This window comes from Pseudopipra pipra, chromosome 26, assembly GCF_036250125.1.
Source record: "Pseudopipra pipra isolate bDixPip1 chromosome 26, bDixPip1.hap1, whole genome shotgun sequence".
NCBI classification, from domain to species: Eukaryota; Metazoa; Chordata; class Aves; order Passeriformes; family Pipridae; genus Pseudopipra; species Pseudopipra pipra.
In genome coordinates this window covers 1,374,364-1,393,202 of record NC_087574.1, presented here as the reverse complement: position 1 = coordinate 1,393,202, position 18,839 = coordinate 1,374,364, and the positions used below count along the sequence as shown (strand labels likewise).

At 65.4% G+C, this 18,839-nt stretch overlaps 2 protein-coding genes across 3 annotated transcripts; both read left to right on the top strand.

Moving 5' to 3' along the window:
* Nucleotides 1-6,501: 6,501 nt before the first annotated feature.
* Nucleotides 6,502-12,951, top strand: C1QL1 (complement C1q like 1). Of its 2 annotated transcripts, none has more exons than XM_064636397.1 (2): nt 6,502-7,224; nt 10,681-10,896. In XM_064636397.1, exons 1-2 carry the CDS (start codon nt 6,664-6,666, stop codon nt 10,711-10,713), a joined length of 594 nt encoding a protein of 197 aa, XP_064492467.1. In that variant the 5' UTR covers nt 6,502-6,663; the 3' UTR covers nt 10,714-10,896. The 2 variants fall into 2 exon arrangements, with proteins under 2 accessions (XP_064492467.1, XP_064492466.1); XM_064636396.1 differs by lacking the exon at nt 10,681-10,896 and adding an exon at nt 12,146-12,951 and having other exon boundaries at nt 6,539-7,224.
* A 785-nt stretch (nt 12,952-13,736) lies between these two features.
* FAM187A (family with sequence similarity 187 member A) lies at nt 13,737-16,523 on the top strand. The gene has a single exon (XM_064636386.1). The coding sequence runs from the start codon at nt 15,148-15,150 to the stop codon at nt 16,390-16,392; it is 1,245 nt and encodes a 414-aa protein (XP_064492456.1). The 5' UTR covers nt 13,737-15,147; the 3' UTR covers nt 16,393-16,523.
* Nucleotides 16,524-18,839: the final 2,316 nt, after the last annotated feature.

The window sequence follows — 18,839 nt, the reverse complement described above, 5'->3', positions numbered from 1 at the left end:
GCTCTTCCCGGCCCATTCCCAGGTCGTTTCCTATGCTGGGGCACGGCTGCGCTCTGTAAAGTTCAGCACACGCAGGCAGAGCTGACGGGCGCTCGTGCTCTTCCCAGTAAACATCCCTGAGCTGCTCCAGGAGCTGCTCGGAGCGTCAGCCCTGCCCTGAGCTTCCTTGGGGGGGGCTGGGGATCCATGTTGGCTCTGGGCAGTTCCAGCTTCCTGGGATGTGATCCTGGGCCCCTGTGGTTCTCTGTGCCAGTGCTTTCCCCCTGGGGTACCCCTGTGTCCACTACCACCCCTTGTCCCCACACTTTGAGAAGGGTGGGTGCTGCCAGCCCTTGCCCGCCCCTCCTCTCTGCACGCAGGGGTCTCCAGGATCCTCCAGGATGCTCCCACCCTCCTTCCTGGGCTCGGCCCTGTGAGGCAGTGTCCTGGCTGTCCCCAGTGCCAGCCTTTAGGCACAAGGACCGTCTCAGTGTCCCCAGACAGTGCGTGCCCCTTTTAGGGGCCGGACACCCTTCCCACTCCTTTGCCCTCCCCTGAGCCCCACAGTGCACCCACAGGTCCTGTGTCACACCCATCTGGAGAGACCCAGTGGTCGCTGTGCAGCCCCAGAGAGCATCCCCGAAGTGGGGGGAACCTTTCAGACACCCCCTCCCTGCTCTTAATGCTCCTTAACTGCTCGGCGATGCCGGAGTCCCTCCCAGCCAGCCATAAATCAGGGCCGGAGCGCGATTTCTCGGCCGAGATAAGCGCTGATTCCACCTCCCTCCCGCTCGCCTCCGCGATAAATGGGGCCGGGGGTGGAAGGAGAGGGCGAGCCGGGGCCGTAATCGCATTTGGCGCTTCGCTCCCGCCCGGCTGACGTTCTCTAACGAGTTTAGCGGGGCCGAGGAAGGACTGGTTTCAGGGGATGGTGAAGCACAGGGCTGTCCGTGGGGCTGGTGGGGGCCTGGTTTGGGGGCTCTGGGCGGAGCTGGGGATTGAGCCCCCCGTGTGGGCTGCGTGCCCGGGTGTTGGCACCCACCGGGGAAGGGCTCTGGAGCCGGGCGCTTGGCCATGGGGCTGTTGCTGTGCGGTGCCCAGCTGTGGGTGCTGTCCCAGGATTGCCCCAGCATCCCTAGTCCCCCTCCCACCTCCCAGCCAAACCCCCTCAGGGACAAGCCCGTGTCCCCCGCCGGTGACAGAGGGCTCAGCTCCGTGGGCTGGGTGGCATCGACAGCGCGATCGATGCCCGTGGAGGAGACACCCTGAAGGACACGCCGGCTGAGACCCCGGGCTCGTGACACGAGTGCTGCCCCCTCGGTGGGCTCCGGGGGCCGGGGGTGCTGTACCACGGCCCCCAGCCCCGCCACACCCTCGGCCCTGCTCGCCCCACGTCCCGCCATCGATCGCGGAGCAGCGTCACCCCCGCGCCCACCGGGGCGGCTCGAGCAGAGCCGGCCCCGCGCCGCGAAGCCAAATATTTGACTGTGCAAATTGGCGGCCGGATCGATTCCTCTGCGGCTGCCGGGGGCTCGTGACAGGCGAGCCTGTCCTACCGCACCCCCTCCCTCTGCACCCCCTTCCGAGCCAGAGCACCCCCACCTGGAGCACCTCCTTCCCCAGCACACCCCCTCCCTGCTGCACCCCCTCCCCAGTGCATCCCTTCCTCAGAGCACCCCTTTTCCCACTGCACCCCCTTTCCTGGCACTCCCCCCTTAGTGTAACCCTTCTCCCGTGCATCCCATTCCTGACCCCCCTCCCCCTTCCTTGGAGCACCCGATCATGGGACACCCACGGGATGTCCCCCTATGGGCTATAGGGACAGGGTGACATCCCCCGGTGGGGACTGCCCCAGGTGTGAGCTGGCTGGGGGGCTCAATACCCACGAGGAGGGACAGCCCGGGGGGTCTGAGTGTGATGTCACTGCCTGGCACTGGTGTCACCAGTGTCACTGCACGGTGCCTGTTGTCACGGGTGTCACTGTCACTGCATGGTGTTAGCACAGTGTCACCGTCCCTGCACGGTCCCTGGGGTGTGGCACAGTGTCGCTGTCACTGCACACCTCCCCGGGGTGTCACACAGTGTCATCGTGGCTGCACAGCCCCACTCGTGTCACACAGCACAGCCCCGCGGTGCTGCACAGCTTCACTGTTGCTCCCCGGGGTGTCACATGGTGTCACTGTCACCGCGCAGTGCACAGGGTGTCACTGTCACTGCGGGGCCGCCGGGTGCCACGCAGTGTCACTGCAGCTCCCGTGGGTTGTCACACAGAGTCACCGTCAGTGCCCGGCGCAGGGGCTGTCACATAGTGCCATGTCACCGCGTGGCCCACGGAGTGTCACCCACTGTCACCGTCACTGCCGGCCTGCAGTGTATCACCCACTGTCACTGTCACTGCATGGCCCACGGGGTGTCACCCACTGTCACCGTCACTGCGCGGCCCGGGGTGTCACACACCGTCACCGCGCAGGACACTCCCCAGTGCCACCCCTGCCCGTCCCGTCGCTGTCCCCGCTGTCACGGCGCACCCCTCGCCGTGTCACGCCGGCCGTGGGGCGCCCCGGGGACAGCACAGCTGGTGCCAGCAGCCCAAGTCCCCGCTACTCTCACCCCTCGTGCCCCCGGGGGGACACGTCCCCAGCCCGTCCCCTCGCCAGCCGCTCAGCCGTCACCTCGCAGCGCTCACCGCCGGCGCTAATTAACTGCCGGTGTTGGCAGCCCTTAATTGCCGCGCGGCGGGAGGGTGACGGGCCCCGCCGTGTCCGTAATGAGCGGCAGCGTGACAGGGACAGGGACGGGTGGATGTGCCCCCCACACCTTGTCCCACCCCCGCCTGCAGCCGGGCTCCCCCGTCGGGCGAGGGACAGTGCCCGGCGTTGGGCTGGGGTGTCGCTGTCCCCGGGGCCAGGGCTGACACGGCTGTCTAGCCTGCTAGCCAGCCCCTGGCCACCAGCCAACTGGGCAACTGGCCAGACAGACAAACAGACAGCTGGACAGGCAACCAGCCTGGTGCTCTACCGGCCAGCCAGCCAAACAGCCTGTTGGTCAACTGGCCAGCCAGCCAACTAGCCAAGAAGCCAGATGGGCAATCAGCTGGCCAATGAACCAACCAACCCACCAACCAGACAGCCCACCCCATGGCCATCTACCACCCAGCCCAACCAGCCAGCCCACTGCCAGTGAGCCACTTGGCTACCAACCACCCAGCTCACCAAACAGCCACCTAGTTGGCCTTTAAGCCCACCAGCCAGTTGGCCAACCCACCAGCCAAGCAGCTGGCCAGTCACCAACTGGCCAACCAGCCAGCCAGCCCCATGGCTAGCCAGGCAGCCCACTGGCCAGCTCCAGGGTCATCACCTCGGGGTTGGTCCGTGGGGTCTTCCCTTGCTCCTGTATTGATCCGTGCTGGTGCTGCATCTCCCCGGGCTTCCACAGCCTGGAAAACTTCTTAATTCCTCTTCTTAATAACCTCTGCCTCCTAACAAAGTGGTTGGAGTGGCCTTTCTTAGGGATGGAGGTGACACAGGCCTGGAGGTTGGTGGCTGGGGTGGCTGGTGTCCTCTCTTGAGGCCAGCAGACAGTCTGGACAGAGGCTCCCATTGCCCCAGGGGTCCTGCCCAAGGACTGCACACCTCCTTCCCTGTCCACACCTGAGTGTTCCCCTCCCATGGCCCCTTCAGACCCCAGCCTGGGGACACACAAGGGTTTTGGGGGCAGTTTGTGAATGGCTACTCCCTCCCCAGGCCGACATCAGGGTCGTATGTTGTGTCCAGCTCCGAGTGCTAATTACAGCTGAGCCCAGGTAATTACAGCCACCCCTGGGCTGAGCTCACCCAGGCTGACCCCCAGCTGGCGGGGCCGGGTGGAGGGTGTGGGGGGCACAATGTCCCTGTGCCCCTGGCCACGCATGGTCCTGTGGGCAGAGTGAGAGGGGAAACTGAGGCACAGCCCAGCCCCACAACCCCCCTGCCCGGCTGCCCTCGCCCTTCCCCAAATCCTCCTCCAGGAGCCCCTCAGAGAGCAGCAGGTACAGCCGCCCCCCGGCCAAACCCGCGCCCCCGGAGCACCGACTGCCCCCCCTCTGCTGTGGGCGTCCCCCGGCACCGCCCCCCGCCCGCGCTCCGCGCTGCCAAAGCAAACAGCCGGGATCGATTGTGCGGGAGCTGCTGTTTGCTTAACCTTTGCAGAGGAGCGGTGGCGGCGAGTGGGGCCGCCGCAGCCACTGCTGCAGCCGCTGTCACCACAGCCACTGTCACCACAGCCCCTGTCACCACAGCCACTGCTGCAGCCGCTGTCACCACAGCCACTGCCACCACAGCCACTGTCACCACAGCCACTGCTGCAGCCACCACTGTCCCCACAACTACTGCAGCCTCTGTCCCTGCAGCCCCCGCTGCCACTGCTGCTCCCACAACCACCACAGCCACTGCTGCCACCGCTGCAACAGGTGCTGCCACCACTGCAGCCACAGCCAGAGCCACTGCAGCCACAACCAGAGCCACTGCAGCCACCGCTGCCAGCACGACCACTGGCAACACTGCTGCCACCGCTGCCACCACCGCGGCCACTGCTGCCACCACAGTCACTGGAGTCACTGCTGCCACCTCCCAGCTTCGTCCCTTTCCCTGCTCCTGCGCTCCCAAACGTGGCCCTTTGGAGCTTCCCCGCTCTGTTGTCCATCCCCAGGTGGATGGAGCCGGCTCGGGGGGCTGCGCTGCACCCCCTCCCTGTGCAAGGGTTGGGGACAGCGAGCACCTCAGGGTCCCCAGCCGGTGTCGCCTGGGGTGTTGTCTCCACCCACTGGGCGCTGCCGTCCCGAGGTGGTGCTGAAGCTGTCCTGGCTCGGCAGCCGGGCTGAGGATGTGGTGGCCTGGGCTGGTGGCCGTGCCATGGGGACGGGGTTGCCCAGGGTGATGAGGTGGCCTGGGGTGGTGGCCGTGCCACACAATGTCCTGCAGCAGTGAGGTGACCTGGGGCTGTGTCCCCACCGTGAGGATGCAGTGGCCAAGACCAGGGATGTCCTCTGACCCTCCAGGTGAGACGAGTGCCCTGACGCAACCAGGGTGTGTCTGTCCCACCCCCCATGTCCCCGCCACGGCCACCCTGTCCCCACGCAGAGCCCCCTGCCCACCCGGGCCATCCCGTCCCCGCGCCGGCGGTGACTCACGCAGCCCGTGACCTCGCCGCGGCGTATTTTTAGGCGCTTGTTAAAAAGAAAGATAACGAGGAGCGGGGGGTTGGGGGGGGGAGACGATAACGATGGAGAAAAGAACCAGGAAAGCAGCTGGTGACATGATGGTGACAGCTTTGAGGGGGGGACACGATGGTGGCAGTGCCCCCACCCCAAAATACTGTCCTCTCCCCTCCCCCCCGTCTCGTTATGCCCCCAGGAATAATTGCCTCCTTAAAGGCAGCTAATTGATTTGTGCTCGCTGATTAAAGCCTCTGCGGGAGCCCGGGGACACGCGGGGGCGATCGATGGCTGCCGAGCGTCCCCTTGGTCCCCCCTCTTTTGGAGGGAGTGGTCTGTCCGCCGTGTGTCCCCTGGGGTTTGGGGATATCGCACAGGTGTGGCAGTGGAAGAGGGGATGCACCCCCGGTGTTGTTTTTTGGGGGTGGGGGGGACGATGACCCCACAGACCTCATAGGTGCCATTAGGGTTGATGTCACCTCGGTGTTGTCACCCGAGGCCACAGCGGGCGGCACTGGGAGTGGCCCCCGGGCCGCTCTCCGCCCGTGTGTCCGTGTCCCCCCCGCCTTCCCTGCGTCCTTCGCTCACCCCCGGCGCTGGCGGCGCCTGTCACTTGCCATCGCGTCCCGCTGTCCCCGCCGAGGCTGATGGAGATGGCAGGCGACGGAGCGGGCGCAGCAGCGTGTCCCCATGTCATGAGCCCGCCGGGGCTCAGCCCTCCGGGGGGCCCGACCACCCCCGCGGTGGCACCCGCGGCTGCCCCGTTGTCACCGTGGCCTTTGCCACCAGCGGTGACGCCCCAGCCCACGGACCCCGCGGGTGACCGCGATGGATGCTCGGGCCACGTGGGTGTCACTCGGGCTGTCCCAAAGTGTGGGGCTCCTCCAGAGCGCGGAGGGAGGGGAAACTGAGGCAGGGAGGTGGGATGGGCCCTGGCTGTGCCGTGGGGACCATCCCCCGTGGGTGCCGTTTGCGGGGTTAGGGTTAGGGTGAGGCGACGGGTCCCTGGGGTGTCCCCAGCTTGGGGGGTGCTCGGGGCTGGGGGTGGCATCGTGTGGGGTCAGGGGACAGAGGCCCGGGGTGACCGAGGGGTCCCGAGCGCTTGGTGGGGGCGTCAGGGTGGCACCCGGGGTCCATCCACCTCCCGCCTCAGTTTCCCTTCCCACGGAGCACCGGTGGTCGCGGGTGGGCGTGGCAGGGGCGTGTCCAGGGCGTGGTTATCACCGACCACGACCGTGTCCGGGGATGGATGGGCGTGTCCATGGCCGGGTGGGCGTGTCCCGGTCGGGGTGGGCGTGTCCCGAGCGGCTCGGGGCGCACCGGAGCCAGCGGAGCTCACGGAGCCGCCGCCACCGCCCCGAGACCCCCCCGCCGCCGCCGCCCTGCTCCCCCCCGCCGGCACCATTCCCTCCCCCGGGCGCCAGCGCGCCCCGGCCGGGCGGCGGCTCAGCCTGGGCCGCAAAACTTTGCTGGCGGCCGCGGCGGGGGTGGTGATGGTGCTGGTGCTGGTGGTGCTCATCCCGGTGCTGGTGAGCTCCGCCGGGGCCGACGGCCGCTACGAGATGCTGGGCACCTGCCGGATGGTCTGCGAGCCCTACGGCCCCGCCGCCCCCCCGCAGCCCGCCGAGCGCGGCCCCCTCCCGCCGCCCTCCACGCTGGTGCAAGGTCCGCAAGGAAAACCGGGCAGACCGGGGAAACCGGGACCGCCGGGACCGCCCGGAGAACCGGGGCCGCCGGGGCCGGTGGGGGCGCGGGGGGAAGCGGGAAGACCGGGACCGCCGGGATTGCCGGGGCCGGGGGCTACGGGCGCGGTGAGCGCGGCCACCTACAGCACAGTGCCGAGGGTCGCCTTCTACGCCGGGCTCAAGAACCCCCACGAGGGCTACGAGGTGCTCAAGTTCGACGACGTGGTCACCAACCTGGGCAACAGCTACGACGCCGCCTCGGGCAAGTTCACCTGCGCCATCCCCGGCACCTACTTCTTCACCTACCACGTCCTCATGCGCGGCGGCGACGGCACCAGCATGTGGGCAGACCTCTGCAAGAACGGGCAGGTAAGGGCTGCCCATCCCGGCTCCCTCCGCGGGCACAGGAGCGGTGCTGGCCCCGCCAAGCACCGGAGAAGGGCTCTGGGTTCTTCCTCGGGGTGCCCCCTCCTTTTCCCGCCCCCAGCGATGCACCCTCCGGGTGCTCCATCCTCCTCCTGGCCCCAGGGATGCACCTCCAGGGTGCCACATCCTTCTCCCTTGTGCTGATGGTGGACTCTGGGTGCTTTCCTGGGGGGTCCCACTCTTTTCCCAACCCCAGGGATGCACCCAGTGGGTGGTCCATCCTTCTCCTGGCCCGAGGGACGAACCCTCAGGGTGCCACATCCTTCTCCCATGCCGATGATGGGCTCTGTGCACTTCCCTAGGGGCCCCATCCTTTTCCCAGCCCCAGGGATGCCTCCCCAGGGTGTCACATCCTTCTCCCAGCGGCAGTAATGGGCTCTGGATGCATCCCTGGGGTGCCATATCCTTCTCCCAGCCACAGACATGCACCCCCGGGGTGCTTCATCCTTCTCCCAGGCGTGCAGATGGGCTCTGGCTGCACCCTGGAATGCCCTGTCCTTTTCCCAGGGATGTGTCCAAGGATGCTCTGTCCCTTTCCTGGAGGGAGTGATGGGCTCTGGGTGCATCTCCGGGGTGCCACATCCTTCTCCTGCCCATGGATCTGTAACCCCTGGGGTGCCCTGTCCTTCTCCCGGGGACGTGGAGGGCTCTGGGTGCACCCCCGGGGTGCCCTGTCCTGCTCCCAGCCCTGGAGCTGCATCCTCAGCGTGCTCCATCCTTCTCCCAGCCCCGGAGATGCTCCCTCAGGATGTTCCAGCCTTCTCCCAGTGATGGGCCCTGGGTGCACCCCCGGGGTGCCCTGTCCTGCTCCCTGCCCCAAAGGAGCACCCTTGGGGTGCCCCATCCTTCTCCCAGGGACAGTGATGTGCTCGGGGTGCCCATCCCAGAGAGCCCCATCCCCCTCCCATCCCCAAACACACTCCCCGGGTGCCCCGTCCCTGTCCCAGCGCTGGGGACAGTCACCACCCACCCTGACATGTCCCCAAGGGTCCCTCAGTCCTTTCCTTGGCCCTAGAGATGTGCCCTGCTGTGCCTTGGGGTGCCTTAGGACACCCCCACAGCACCCCCGGGGTGCCCTGCCCCCCCCCGGCCGTGCCATTGTCCCCGCTGGGGTCCCTGGGGGGGGACAGGGACAATGTCTGTGGTGGCCTCGAGGGGGGCAGCGCCTGCCCCGCTTTTGGGGGGCTGCACCCCCAGCCCAGAGCAGGTTCTGCTGCTGCTGTGCCAGAAGAGATGTCCCCACCCCTGGCCGGGCTGTGTGGGGACACCGGGGGGACACACATCCTTCCTTCCCCCTCCCTGCTCCCACATCCCCCCGATCCCATCCAGCTGAACCCCCCAATCCCAAGACTCAGCCTTGCCCCCCCCGCGTTTTCAGGCGCTCCTTTCCCATCCCATGTGCCCTCCCGGCCACGACTCGAGGGACAAGACGTGGCTGTGACCCCCGAGCTGTCACCCGAGCTCCATTCTCTGGATGTCACCGCAGCCCGGCATCCTCGCCGGGATCCATCCCATCCCACCCCGCTCCCGCTTCCCATCGCTTCCCTCGACATCACCCCCTGCGGTGCCTCCTTGTCCCGAGGATGTGGGACCCCGAATTAACCCAAAACTGAGTTTTCACCCCAAAAAGCAGCGGGGGGGTGGGGGTAGGCAGGAGCCTTGTCACAGCCACTGCACTTCACCCCTCGGCTCCGAGCCCTTCCGAGTGGGAGCAGGAGCTGCTCGGCAGCTTTTCTCCATGCAAACAGCTTAAATTTCCTTTTATTGGGATTTTTTTTTGTCTTCTCCCACCCTCCAGCCCCAAATTTTGGGGTGTCCCAGTGCTGCTTGGCACTGCTGGCTCTTCCTCCCAAGCAGCATCCGTGTAACTCTGAACTGAGCACCCCAAAAACTCACCTCGACCCATTTGCCTCCCCCAAAACGTATTTGGGGACCACCCCAAACCTTCCCATCCCCCAGCTCTGGGGGATATCGATGTTCTTGGATAAATGTCCAGGAGCTGGGGAGCCCCTCAATGAGAGGAGCTGCACTTGGGCAGGTGATGCAGCTTAATTAACTGCTTGTTAATTACTAACAGGGCATCACCGTGCTGATATCTATGACAAAGTTCCCCCCAAAAATGCCCCAAATAATTTTAAAATTGGGGTTAATTAGGGTTTTTTGCCAAAAAATCCCTGTCCCTGGCAAGCTGGGGGAGCCTGGTGGATAAGCACTGATCTGGCACCTTTGGAGGGAGTCAGGACTTGGGGCGCCCCCCAAATTTCCTCTCGTGCTGCTGGTTTGGGGGCAGCCCATCACCTTGTGTCAGGGCTGGAGTTAATGAGAGCCAGGGGAGCTGCTGCTGGTGGTTAATTAGCATTAATTATTATTTGTATTAGCCCGTAGCTGAGGCGAGGGGCAGTGGGGGGGGGGGGAGATGGATGGGCACACAGATAGATGGACAGGGGGTGGCACCGGGTGGCTTTGGGGCCCCCATGGTCCCCATGGTGGGGCAAGGGCCGTCCATGGCTCAGGGAGGGGCACAGCCCCAGGGGACCCCAGTGGGGACAGTCCCCAGGGGCACACAGGGACCTGCCAGGCGGTCCTGGGGGCACCCATTGCCCTGCCTGGGGGGCCAGGGGGCACCTGCTGCTGCACCCAAGGGCCCTGAGGGGCACCTGCTGCTGTGCTCAGGGGGTCTGGGGGGGCACCAGTGCTGTGCCCAGAGGTGCTGGGAGGGCACCCACCACCATGTTTGGGGGTCCTGGAGGGCTCCCAGGGCTGTGCCCAGGGATCCTGGGGGGTATCTGCTGCTGCACTGGGGGTCTGGGGGACACCTGCTGCCACACCTTTGGGGTCCTGGGCCATGGTGGCCATGGCACGTGGGGCACACGACATGCCCAAGGCCCCAAGTGTCACCGTGAGTGGCCTAGACATGGCAGTGCCCCACTGCCCCTCGTCACCCCTAGAAAGCCCTTGGGTGCAGCCCACCCCCTTGGGGACCACCCCAGAGTGTCCCCAGGGCCAGGGACACCCCCAGCCCGCCCTGTCACTGGGGTCAGAGACAGTGGGCACAGCACAGTCGGGGCCGGGGCTGTGTCACCCCCGGGGCTCCCACCCTGGGGCTGTGCCACGGGGAAACTGAGGCACGGTGGAGGACGAGGGGGGTGAGGCCATCGGGGGTGGGTGGCAGCCCCCCCTCCTGTGCCAGCGCGGTGCCAGAGCCCGGGCCCAGCGCTGCCATTTATCTTCCCTGGTTAGGGAAGGGCTGGCAGGCAAGCGGTGACGGGGCGGCTCCTTAACGAGGGAAGACGGATGGCACCGGGCGGCTCCGGCTGCCACGGGGGGGACCATGGCAAGAACCAAACCTGTTTTTTCCTGGTTCTCATGCTTCTTTCCCCCTCTCCTCTTCCTTGGGAGAGGCAGCGTCCCCTGGAGATTGCGGTGCTGTGACCGACGGAGATTCCCCGGGGACACTCGTGGTGGCGGGGAAGACACGGGGTGGCTTTGAACAGGGTGACAGTTCTGGTGGTGGCACGAGGCTGGGTGGGTGAGAGCAAATCCTATGGGATCCCCAGCTGGGCCATCAGTAGGTTCCAGAGTTAACAGCATCTGCCCACACCATCGCTGCCCGTGCGCTCGGGTTGGTGCACCCGCATCCCCGAGGAGCAGCAGACCCGGGACTCCTGTCCTGGGGGCAAAGGACAGGACTGTGGGCACAGTCCTCCCGTTCCCGCTGCTCCCAGCCCCCGGTGCCTGCCCGCCCGGCGCGAGCCAATTAAGAGCCGATTCTGGTCGGTTGTAATTAGCGGCACCTTCTCCCGGCGCAGCGCTTCTGCATTTCACTCGGGATTTCAGCAGCCGCCTTGTCACTGTCACCCAGCGCCGCGATCTCCCCGCGAGGCGCCGGCGGAGATTTGATTACCCAAAGAATTCTGCAGCGGCAGCGGGTCCAGCCGCGGAGCCGCTTCTCCAGGCGGTGACGGCTCCTCCGGCTCTGCCGGCACATCCCGGCTCCCAGGAGAGCTCTGTGGGGGGAGCATCCCGCCCCGCAGCGGGTTGGGGTCCATGTGAGGGGGGATCTGAGGGGGATTTGAGCTCAGCCCTTGCCACACGCTCGTGGTCCTTGTTCAGCTCGTGGGAAGCACTGGGGGATGTGTGGGATTCAGCGGGTTGGTTTGGGGCTGGGCTGGGAGATGGAGTCCTGTGCCCCAGGCACGGTCCTGTATCCTGATCCAGAGATGGGGCCCCGTGTCTGAGCCATGGTCCAGCATCAAAATCCAAAGCTGGAGTCCTGTGTCTGAGCAGGGGTCCTTCATCCAAACCCGGATCTGGGTTCCATGTTGGAGCTGTGATCCCACATCTGAATTGGGAGCTGGGGTCCTGTGTCCTAGATGTGGTCCCACATCTGGCTCTGGATCTGGGACCCTGTCCCTGAGCTGGGGTCCTGCATCCAAATCCCAGGTCGGGGTCCTGTCTGTGTGCCATGGTCTCATGTCTGGGTCTGGAGCGATGGTCTGGAGCGATGTCTGATCCGTGGTCCTGCATCCCAACCCAGATTGGGGTCCCATGTCGGAGCTGTGGTCCCACATCAGAACCCAGAGCTGTGGTCCTGCATCCGGTTCCAAGTGTCACAGCACCATGTCTGTGGCACGGTCCCCCACCCAAACCCAGAGCCGTGGTCCCTTATCTGTGCCTGCCGGGTCAGGGAGAGGCTCTGGGGGATGCCCGGAGCAGCCTCACGCATGCGGGACCTGTTCACCCGCGGGTGGGGATCCAGAGGGGTGCAACCCCTTGGCTGCGGGTGAGCTGGGACCGGGGCTGTCCCGTGGGCTCCGCGGGCCGGGGCGTGCCCTGAGCCGGTCCCGCGGTGTCCCCTGGGCAGGTCCGGGCCAGCGCCATCGCGCAGGACGCCGACCAGAACTACGACTACGCGAGTAACAGCGTCATCCTGCACCTCGACGCGGGGGACGAGGTGTTCATCAAGCTGGACGGGGGCAAAGCCCACGGCGGCAACAACAACAAGTACAGCACCTTCTCCGGCTTCATCATCTACTCGGACTGAGCCTGGACCCACGGCATCGCCCCCGGCATGCCCCTGACTCCTCAGACCCACAACATCGCCCCCGGCACGCCCCTGACCCCCCAGCCCCACAGCACCCCTGTGCCGCGGTTCAGCCCCACGGCACCCCTGAACGCCCAGCCCCACGGCGTCCCTGTGCCGTGGTTCAGTTCCCTGCTGCCCCACAGCCCCTACGGCCTTCCCTCACTCCCTCCCAGCCCCACAGCATCCCTCTGCCATGGTCCAGCCCGTGGATCCCCCCCGCCTGGTGCATTCGGCTTCCCACGGCGCCCCAAACCCCCCTTTTCCCATTAACTCACCCCACGGCTGCCAATTGAGAGCTTGGGGCTGCAGAGGGTTTGAGGGGGTGGAAAAAAGGCTGGGGGACCCCCCACGCTGCCCCACTGCACCACTCCCCCCCCCGGCTGAGCCCCTCCTTGCCCCTGATGCCCCATCCCAGCTGTTCTCCCCTCCCCGGGGCGGTGCTGGGGGTCTGGCGGGGGGGTCCCGATGTACAGACGTGCAGTGCCCACACGGCCCCGGGCTGAGGGGCTGAGCTGGGGGACGGAGGGAGCCGCTGGCCTGCCCCCCCCCGGGGCGACAACATGGTAAAGCAGAGCTGTGACCTCTCCCCGTCTGCTGTCTGTGTCCCCGGTGTCCCCCACCATGGGGACGGGGTCTTTCTGCCACCACCCCCCAGACCCCGCTTGGCTCATCCAAGCCCAGACAGGAGGGGTCTCCCTGGCTCCAAGTGCTTGTGGCCCCTCTGCCACCTCCACTGGGGACACTGGGGGTGCCACCACCACCATGTCCCTGTCCCCAGAGGCTGGGTGGCCTCATGGAGGAGACACAGAATTGCCACTGTGAGGGGGGGACACGGTCAGGCCACACAGAGGCACAGGGACCCTCGGGCACACACGCCCGTCCCCACTGTCTCGGCGTGGGCAGGATGTGACCCAATTAGAGGTGACAGCGGGTGCCCGGGGCCAGTGGCTGTGTCCGGAGTGGCCGTGGTGGGGTCAGAGGATGGGAGCCCTGGGGACACGGGGGTGGGGGAGAGTGTCCTCCAGGTGTGTGGGGGTGTCCCCCAGGGGTGGGTGGGGGTGGAGGTGTGTCCCCAGGTGTGTGTGTGTGCTCCCAGGTATGGGTGTGTCCCCAGGTGTGTGTGTCCATGTCCCCCAGGTGTGTGCGTGTCCCAGGCCTCTGTGTGTGTCCCAGGTGTGCATGTGTGCCCTAGGTGTATGTGTGTCCCCTAGGTGTGTGTGTCCCAGGTGTGCATGTGTCCCCTGTGTGTGTGTGTCCCCCAAACCCTGGCAGGTCCGGGTGCTGTTCCCCAGCACCGATCCCAGCTGCAGGCGTAGAGACGGTGGCAGGGCCGGGCTGTCGGCCGCAGCCCCGAGCAGAAGGGCCCCAGCCCCAGTCCGGGACCATCCCGGACCCTCCCGGACCCCCGGGGCTCTGACCCGCCGCTGTGCCGGGAGCCGCCGGCAGGGGGCGCAGAGAGCGGTGAGACTACAGCTCCCATGGTGCTTTGCGCGGCCGCGGGACTGCAGATCCCATGAGGCACCGCGCGGCGCGGGCGGGGCGCGGCCAATGGGGAGTCGTGAGGCGGAGCGGGACCAATCAGGGCGCGGGGCGGGGCTTCGCGGCCCATTTAAAAGCGGCGGCGGGAGCAGGGGAGTTGCAGTGTCTGAGGGAATGGGTGCTGGGCGGGGCGCGGTGGGGGAGAGGGAGAGCCTGTAAGTGCCTGAAATGTGTGTACGAGGGGCCGTGAGGGCACGGAGAGGGGGCAGGGCTCTGTGAGAACGCTTTGAAGGAGTAAAGGAGCTGCAGAGCCCTCCGAGAGGGCCTTTGGGGGCCCACGGGTGGGGTGCAGGGCCATAGGGGAGGCTGTGGATTAAGGGGCTGCCCAGGAGATGCACAAAGGAGTCTTGGGTTATTGAAGTGCCTTACAGGAATCATCGCACACTGAGCACTGTCTCCAGCACATGACATAGCCTAGGACTGGAAGTTCAGGAAACTCCTGTGTCTCCCGTCCCAGAGCTGCTCCAACAGTCCCACTCCCACCTCCCAGGCTGACACTGCTGGGACCAAAGACCCTTTGCCATGGTGGCTCCAGTGACCTGAGGGGGGCTTGTTTGGCTCCCCACACCCCACTCTCACAGTCAGACCAGGTTCCTCACCAGCTCGGCCCCAGGTTTCCTTTAAGGAACCAGAGGGTAGAGCCCACCCTCAGCACACTGGCAGGAGACACGACAGAAGGATGGGGACATCCAGGGCCATCTGGAAAAGCTTGAGAAGTGGGACCACAAGAACTTGATGGCCAAGTGGAAGGGGCTGCACTTGGATTGGGGCAATCCCAGGCATCAGCACAGACTGGGAGAAGGGCTGAGAGCAGCCTTGCAGAGAAGGCCTCTGGGGGTTTTGGTGGAGGAAATGCTGGACATGAGCCAACAGCGAGCGCTGGCAGCACTGAAGGCCAAATGCATCCTTGGGGTGCATCAAAAGAGGGGTGGCCAGAGGGGTGAGGGAGGCGATGGTTGTCCTCTACTCTGGGGGTTGGGATGAGATCATCTTTAGGGTCCCGTCCAACCCAAGCCGTTCCGTGACCCTGTGATTCCATAAGATGGCGACAGTTCCATTGTTCCCATCCCAGCTCCATCGTGTCCAGGGACACAGGTGACAGTGTTCCAGAGCTGCTGAGGGCAGGAAGGTTCCAGAGCAGGTGTCACAGAGGCCAGGCTGTCCTGGGGCAGGAAGGTCTCTCCCAGCACATCCCTGGCTGGGCTGGATGAGTTCTGCTGGGGCAGAGCCGGCCCGGAGCGATGGGGCCGAGCCTGCTGGGAGCCACCATCCTCCTCTGCCTGGTCAGTGTCCTCCAGGCCTATGCCATCGAGAAGAAAGGGGATGTGTTCAAGAAGATGGCGTGTCCCGCCTTCCTGACGTTCGAGAACGTCGCCTACTTGGCAGACATGACCTTCGAGCTTCCCTGCAAGTGCAAGCCTGAGGAGGTCTCTTCCGTCGTCTGGTACTTCCAGAAGAACCTGCGTGGCCGCACAATCATGGTGCTGTCGGACTTCGACGGCACCTTGGTGCTGGACTCGAGCCACGTCCGCGCGGGCAGCGACCTGCTGAAGCGCTTCAGCATCCGCATGTTCAGCCTCATCGTGTTCCGGGCCCAGGTGAGGGATTCTGGGCACTACCTGTGTGGCTCCAAGGAAGGGCATGTCTTCTATGGCTACGATGTGGACGTGCAGCCCTCGGGGCACATCACGGTGGCCTTCCTGGACAGCGGCCAGCACGTGCAGGACGACTACATGGGGGAGCAGTTCAGCCTCTTCACCACCTTCTGGGACTGGAGCAGCTGCGACCGCTGCGGGGTGCGGGGGGAGCAGCAGCGCGTCGGGCTGTGCTTTGTGCAGAGCGCCCAGCTGAGCCCCCGCTACCGCACCTCCCTGCCCAACATCACCTCCTGCGGCTCCCGGGCTGTGCCCGTGAGCTTCCCGCACCTCCTGCACCTCCGCAGCCCCGAGGTGGCCGTCCGGAGCTGCCTGATGCCGTGCCCGCCCAAGGAAGCGCCCGAGGAGGGCGTCCAGTCCATCTCCAACATCGTCTACAAGTTTGGGGAGAAGCCCGAGGTGCCCCGTGTCCCCATCCAGTACCACAGCCAGCCCTCCCGCACCAACCTGGTGATCGCGTGCCCGGGGGCCCGCCCGGAGCACACCGTGGGCTGGGACAAGGACTCGGTCCGGCTCTACCGCTCCGAGTACCTTGTGGGTGTTGAGAAGGACATGAGGGTCTTCATCGACCACGGGAACCACCTGCACATCCTGAAGGTGCGCAGGAGTGACAGGGGCACCTACTTCTGCTGGAGGGACGGCGAGATGGTGGCGGGATTCCGGCTCAGCGTCACCTTCCCGGCCCAGCGCCGGCGTGGCCCTGGCGACCCCGAGTCCATCTTCGTCATGAGGGCCGTGGGCATCGGCTTCGCCGTCATCACTGGCATCTTCTTCCTCGCCCACCTGGGCCGCTGCTGCTGGTGGGCGCTCAGGAAACCGGCCGGGTTGTAGCATCTCCCCTGGAGGGCACTTGGATGCCTCGGATCATCCTCCTGTCGGAAATCTCCAGCGTTCTGACCGTTTTTTCTTTGCTTTTCACTTTTCAAAGGAAAAATATTTTTCGAATTAACCTGGTGATTAAACATCTCTGGTTCTGGGGCTGTTTTGAACCCGCCCAACTCAGCACAGAGTTGGGAGCCAATGTTTGAGGTAGAGCTTAAAGGACACAGGGGCAGCACGGACCCCTCTCTCAGGCTGGGGCAGGGCAGCTCCTCAGCCTGCTCCAGGCTCCAGGGCACCCCCAGAGAGCCCGAGGTGGCTGCAGGGGACACAATCTGCACTCATGAGAATGAGCTAAACACTCAGTGATGACATGAGGAGCAAAGCCAGGGAAAGAATGTGGCAGGAAGGGACAGAGCTACAGGAAACAATCAGCACCTCCCACACTTGGTGAAGGAGTGGGGAACGGCTGTTTGGGTCCCTGAAGGGCAACACCCCCACCCAGAGCACCGGTGTGACCCCAAAAGGGCCCACACGTGGAGGCAGCCCCAGCCCCAACTCTCCCTGAGGACTTTGCCCCCAAACTCAGCCCCCAGACACGACCTTGCAGAACCCCCAGGGAGGCACCAGCTGAGCCCTGGGTACCAAGCCCAGGGCTGGTGCAGGCCAGGAGGGACACAGCCACCAACCTGGCAGCACTGCTCCCTGCCTTCCCCTCTGAATCCCCAAAAATCTCCCAGTAGAACCAAACGTGCCTCCCCCATCAGGCTATAACACCCCCAGCCCTCCAGGAGCCACCCCCGCACTGACTGGAGCTGTCACACAGGTGCTGGAAGCTGGGAACTGCTCCTGCATCCACACCAGCATGTGATTTGTTTGTTGGGAGGCAGAGCCAGCAGCGGGAAGGGCAGGTTTCCAGCACAGCTCAGGGATTTGTGGCAGGCAGGAATCCAACACCCCCCAGTGAGCAGCTGGGAGCTGCTGGAAAAGCATCCAGACACCTGGACTGCTCCCTGCAAACAGCACCAGGTTCAGGCTGGAGTGACAGCCAGAGCCTCTGTCTGCCCAGTGAGAGCCCTGCTGGGGTTGAAATCCACTGGCAGGTTTGCACCAGGAACAGGGAAGCACATGGACAGAGCCCCTGGGGAGCACAGTTCCCAGCTCAGTGCCAAGGGGGCAGCCCTGGCACTGGGGCCAAGGCATCCAGCAGATCCATGTGGCATCCTGGGGTCACATCAGCTGCCAGTCTGGAGCTGTGCAGGGGCACCCCGGGATGTCACACCCCCCGTGTCCCCAGGACACGCAGCCACTCTCAGCACCAGTGCAGGCACAGCACAGGTTCAGGCTGTGTGGTTTTGGGGTGCTGTTGTGTTCCCCCATCCCCTACAACTGACTGGGGGCTTCCAAAGTAAATCCAAGGCTCCAGTGAGCCCACCCAGCCCAGGAGCAGATGGGGCAGGAGCTCCTGCAAGGATCAGAGGTGAGTGCCAGGACTTACCAGAGCAGCTGTAGCCAGCAAGGAGGGTGTCCAGTGGTGGGAGCTGGGGTGGGGGCATGGAGCTGCTGGAGGACATGGCTTCAGATCCCATTTTCTGTGTCCTCATGCACTCGGGGGGGTTGGTTCAGGGGTGGAGAGGGAGCCCCAGGCTGGGTGAGGCCTGCTCTGATTCCCTCACGGTGCCAACTCTGGGCAGTGACCCCTTAGAACCCCGTGAACCCCCTTTGGGCACCCACAGCCTCCCCTAGGACAGTGCTATCCCCTTTGTGCCCTCTTAGCCCCTCTAATGACCTGACACCCCCTTAAGCCACAGCCTCCCCTGTACCCCCTTTTGGCCCCTAAAGCCCCTCTCACAGCCCTACAACCTCTTTGGGCCTCCCCAGCCCCCTCCCACAGCCCTGCTCCACTCTCTGGGCTCCCACAGCAGCTCCCGTGGGAGGAGCTGGGGTTCAGGAGCAGCTCCCAGCTGGTCCCAGGTGACCACGGGTAGGAGAAACAGCACTGGGATGTGGGACAGCTCCGGGTGTGCCGCTGTCCCACGGGAACCAGGGTCACCGGCTCCTCCTGCCCCTTCCCTGCCTGGCAGCAACTCATCTCACCTTTATCTTCTTCAGCCTGGAAGCTTCTCATTAACACTCGCAGTTCGTTTGTCTCATTAAGGGGGGGCCGGGAGGAGGAGGAGGGAGAGCCCAGCTCTACCTCCCGCGGCCGCCGGCACTGGCAGCTTCCCGTGCTTTGATCTCGCTGCGTGGGAGCCGGGAGAGGATCGATCCCTGGGGAGCAGCGGGACCCCAAAGCCCCGCTCTGCCCCCCCCACCCCGCGAGGGATGGAGGTCCCCTGTCACCAGGGCTGTCACACAGCACATGTCCCCAGGGATGCCACTGTTCTGGCTGGGGACACCAAGCGCCACTATGGGGTGCGTAGGTGCCCCCAAACCGGCTTTTCGGAGGGCAAACCCCT

What these genes read in the sequence shown, in the direction of transcription:
- FAM187A (XM_064636386.1), top strand. Translation starts at nt 15,148, where the DNA reads ATGGGGCCGAGCCTGCTGGGAGCCACCATCCTCCTCTGCCTGGTCAGT.
- C1QL1 (XM_064636396.1), top strand. Translation starts at nt 6,664, where the DNA reads ATGGTGCTGGTGCTGGTGGTGCTCATCCCGGTGCTGGTGAGCTCCGCC. An exon ending in ACCTCTGCAAGAACGGGCAG is followed by an intron (nt 7,225 to 12,145) that starts GTAAGGGCTGCC and finishes TCCCCTGGGCAG; the next exon opens with GTCCGGGCCAGCGCCATCGC.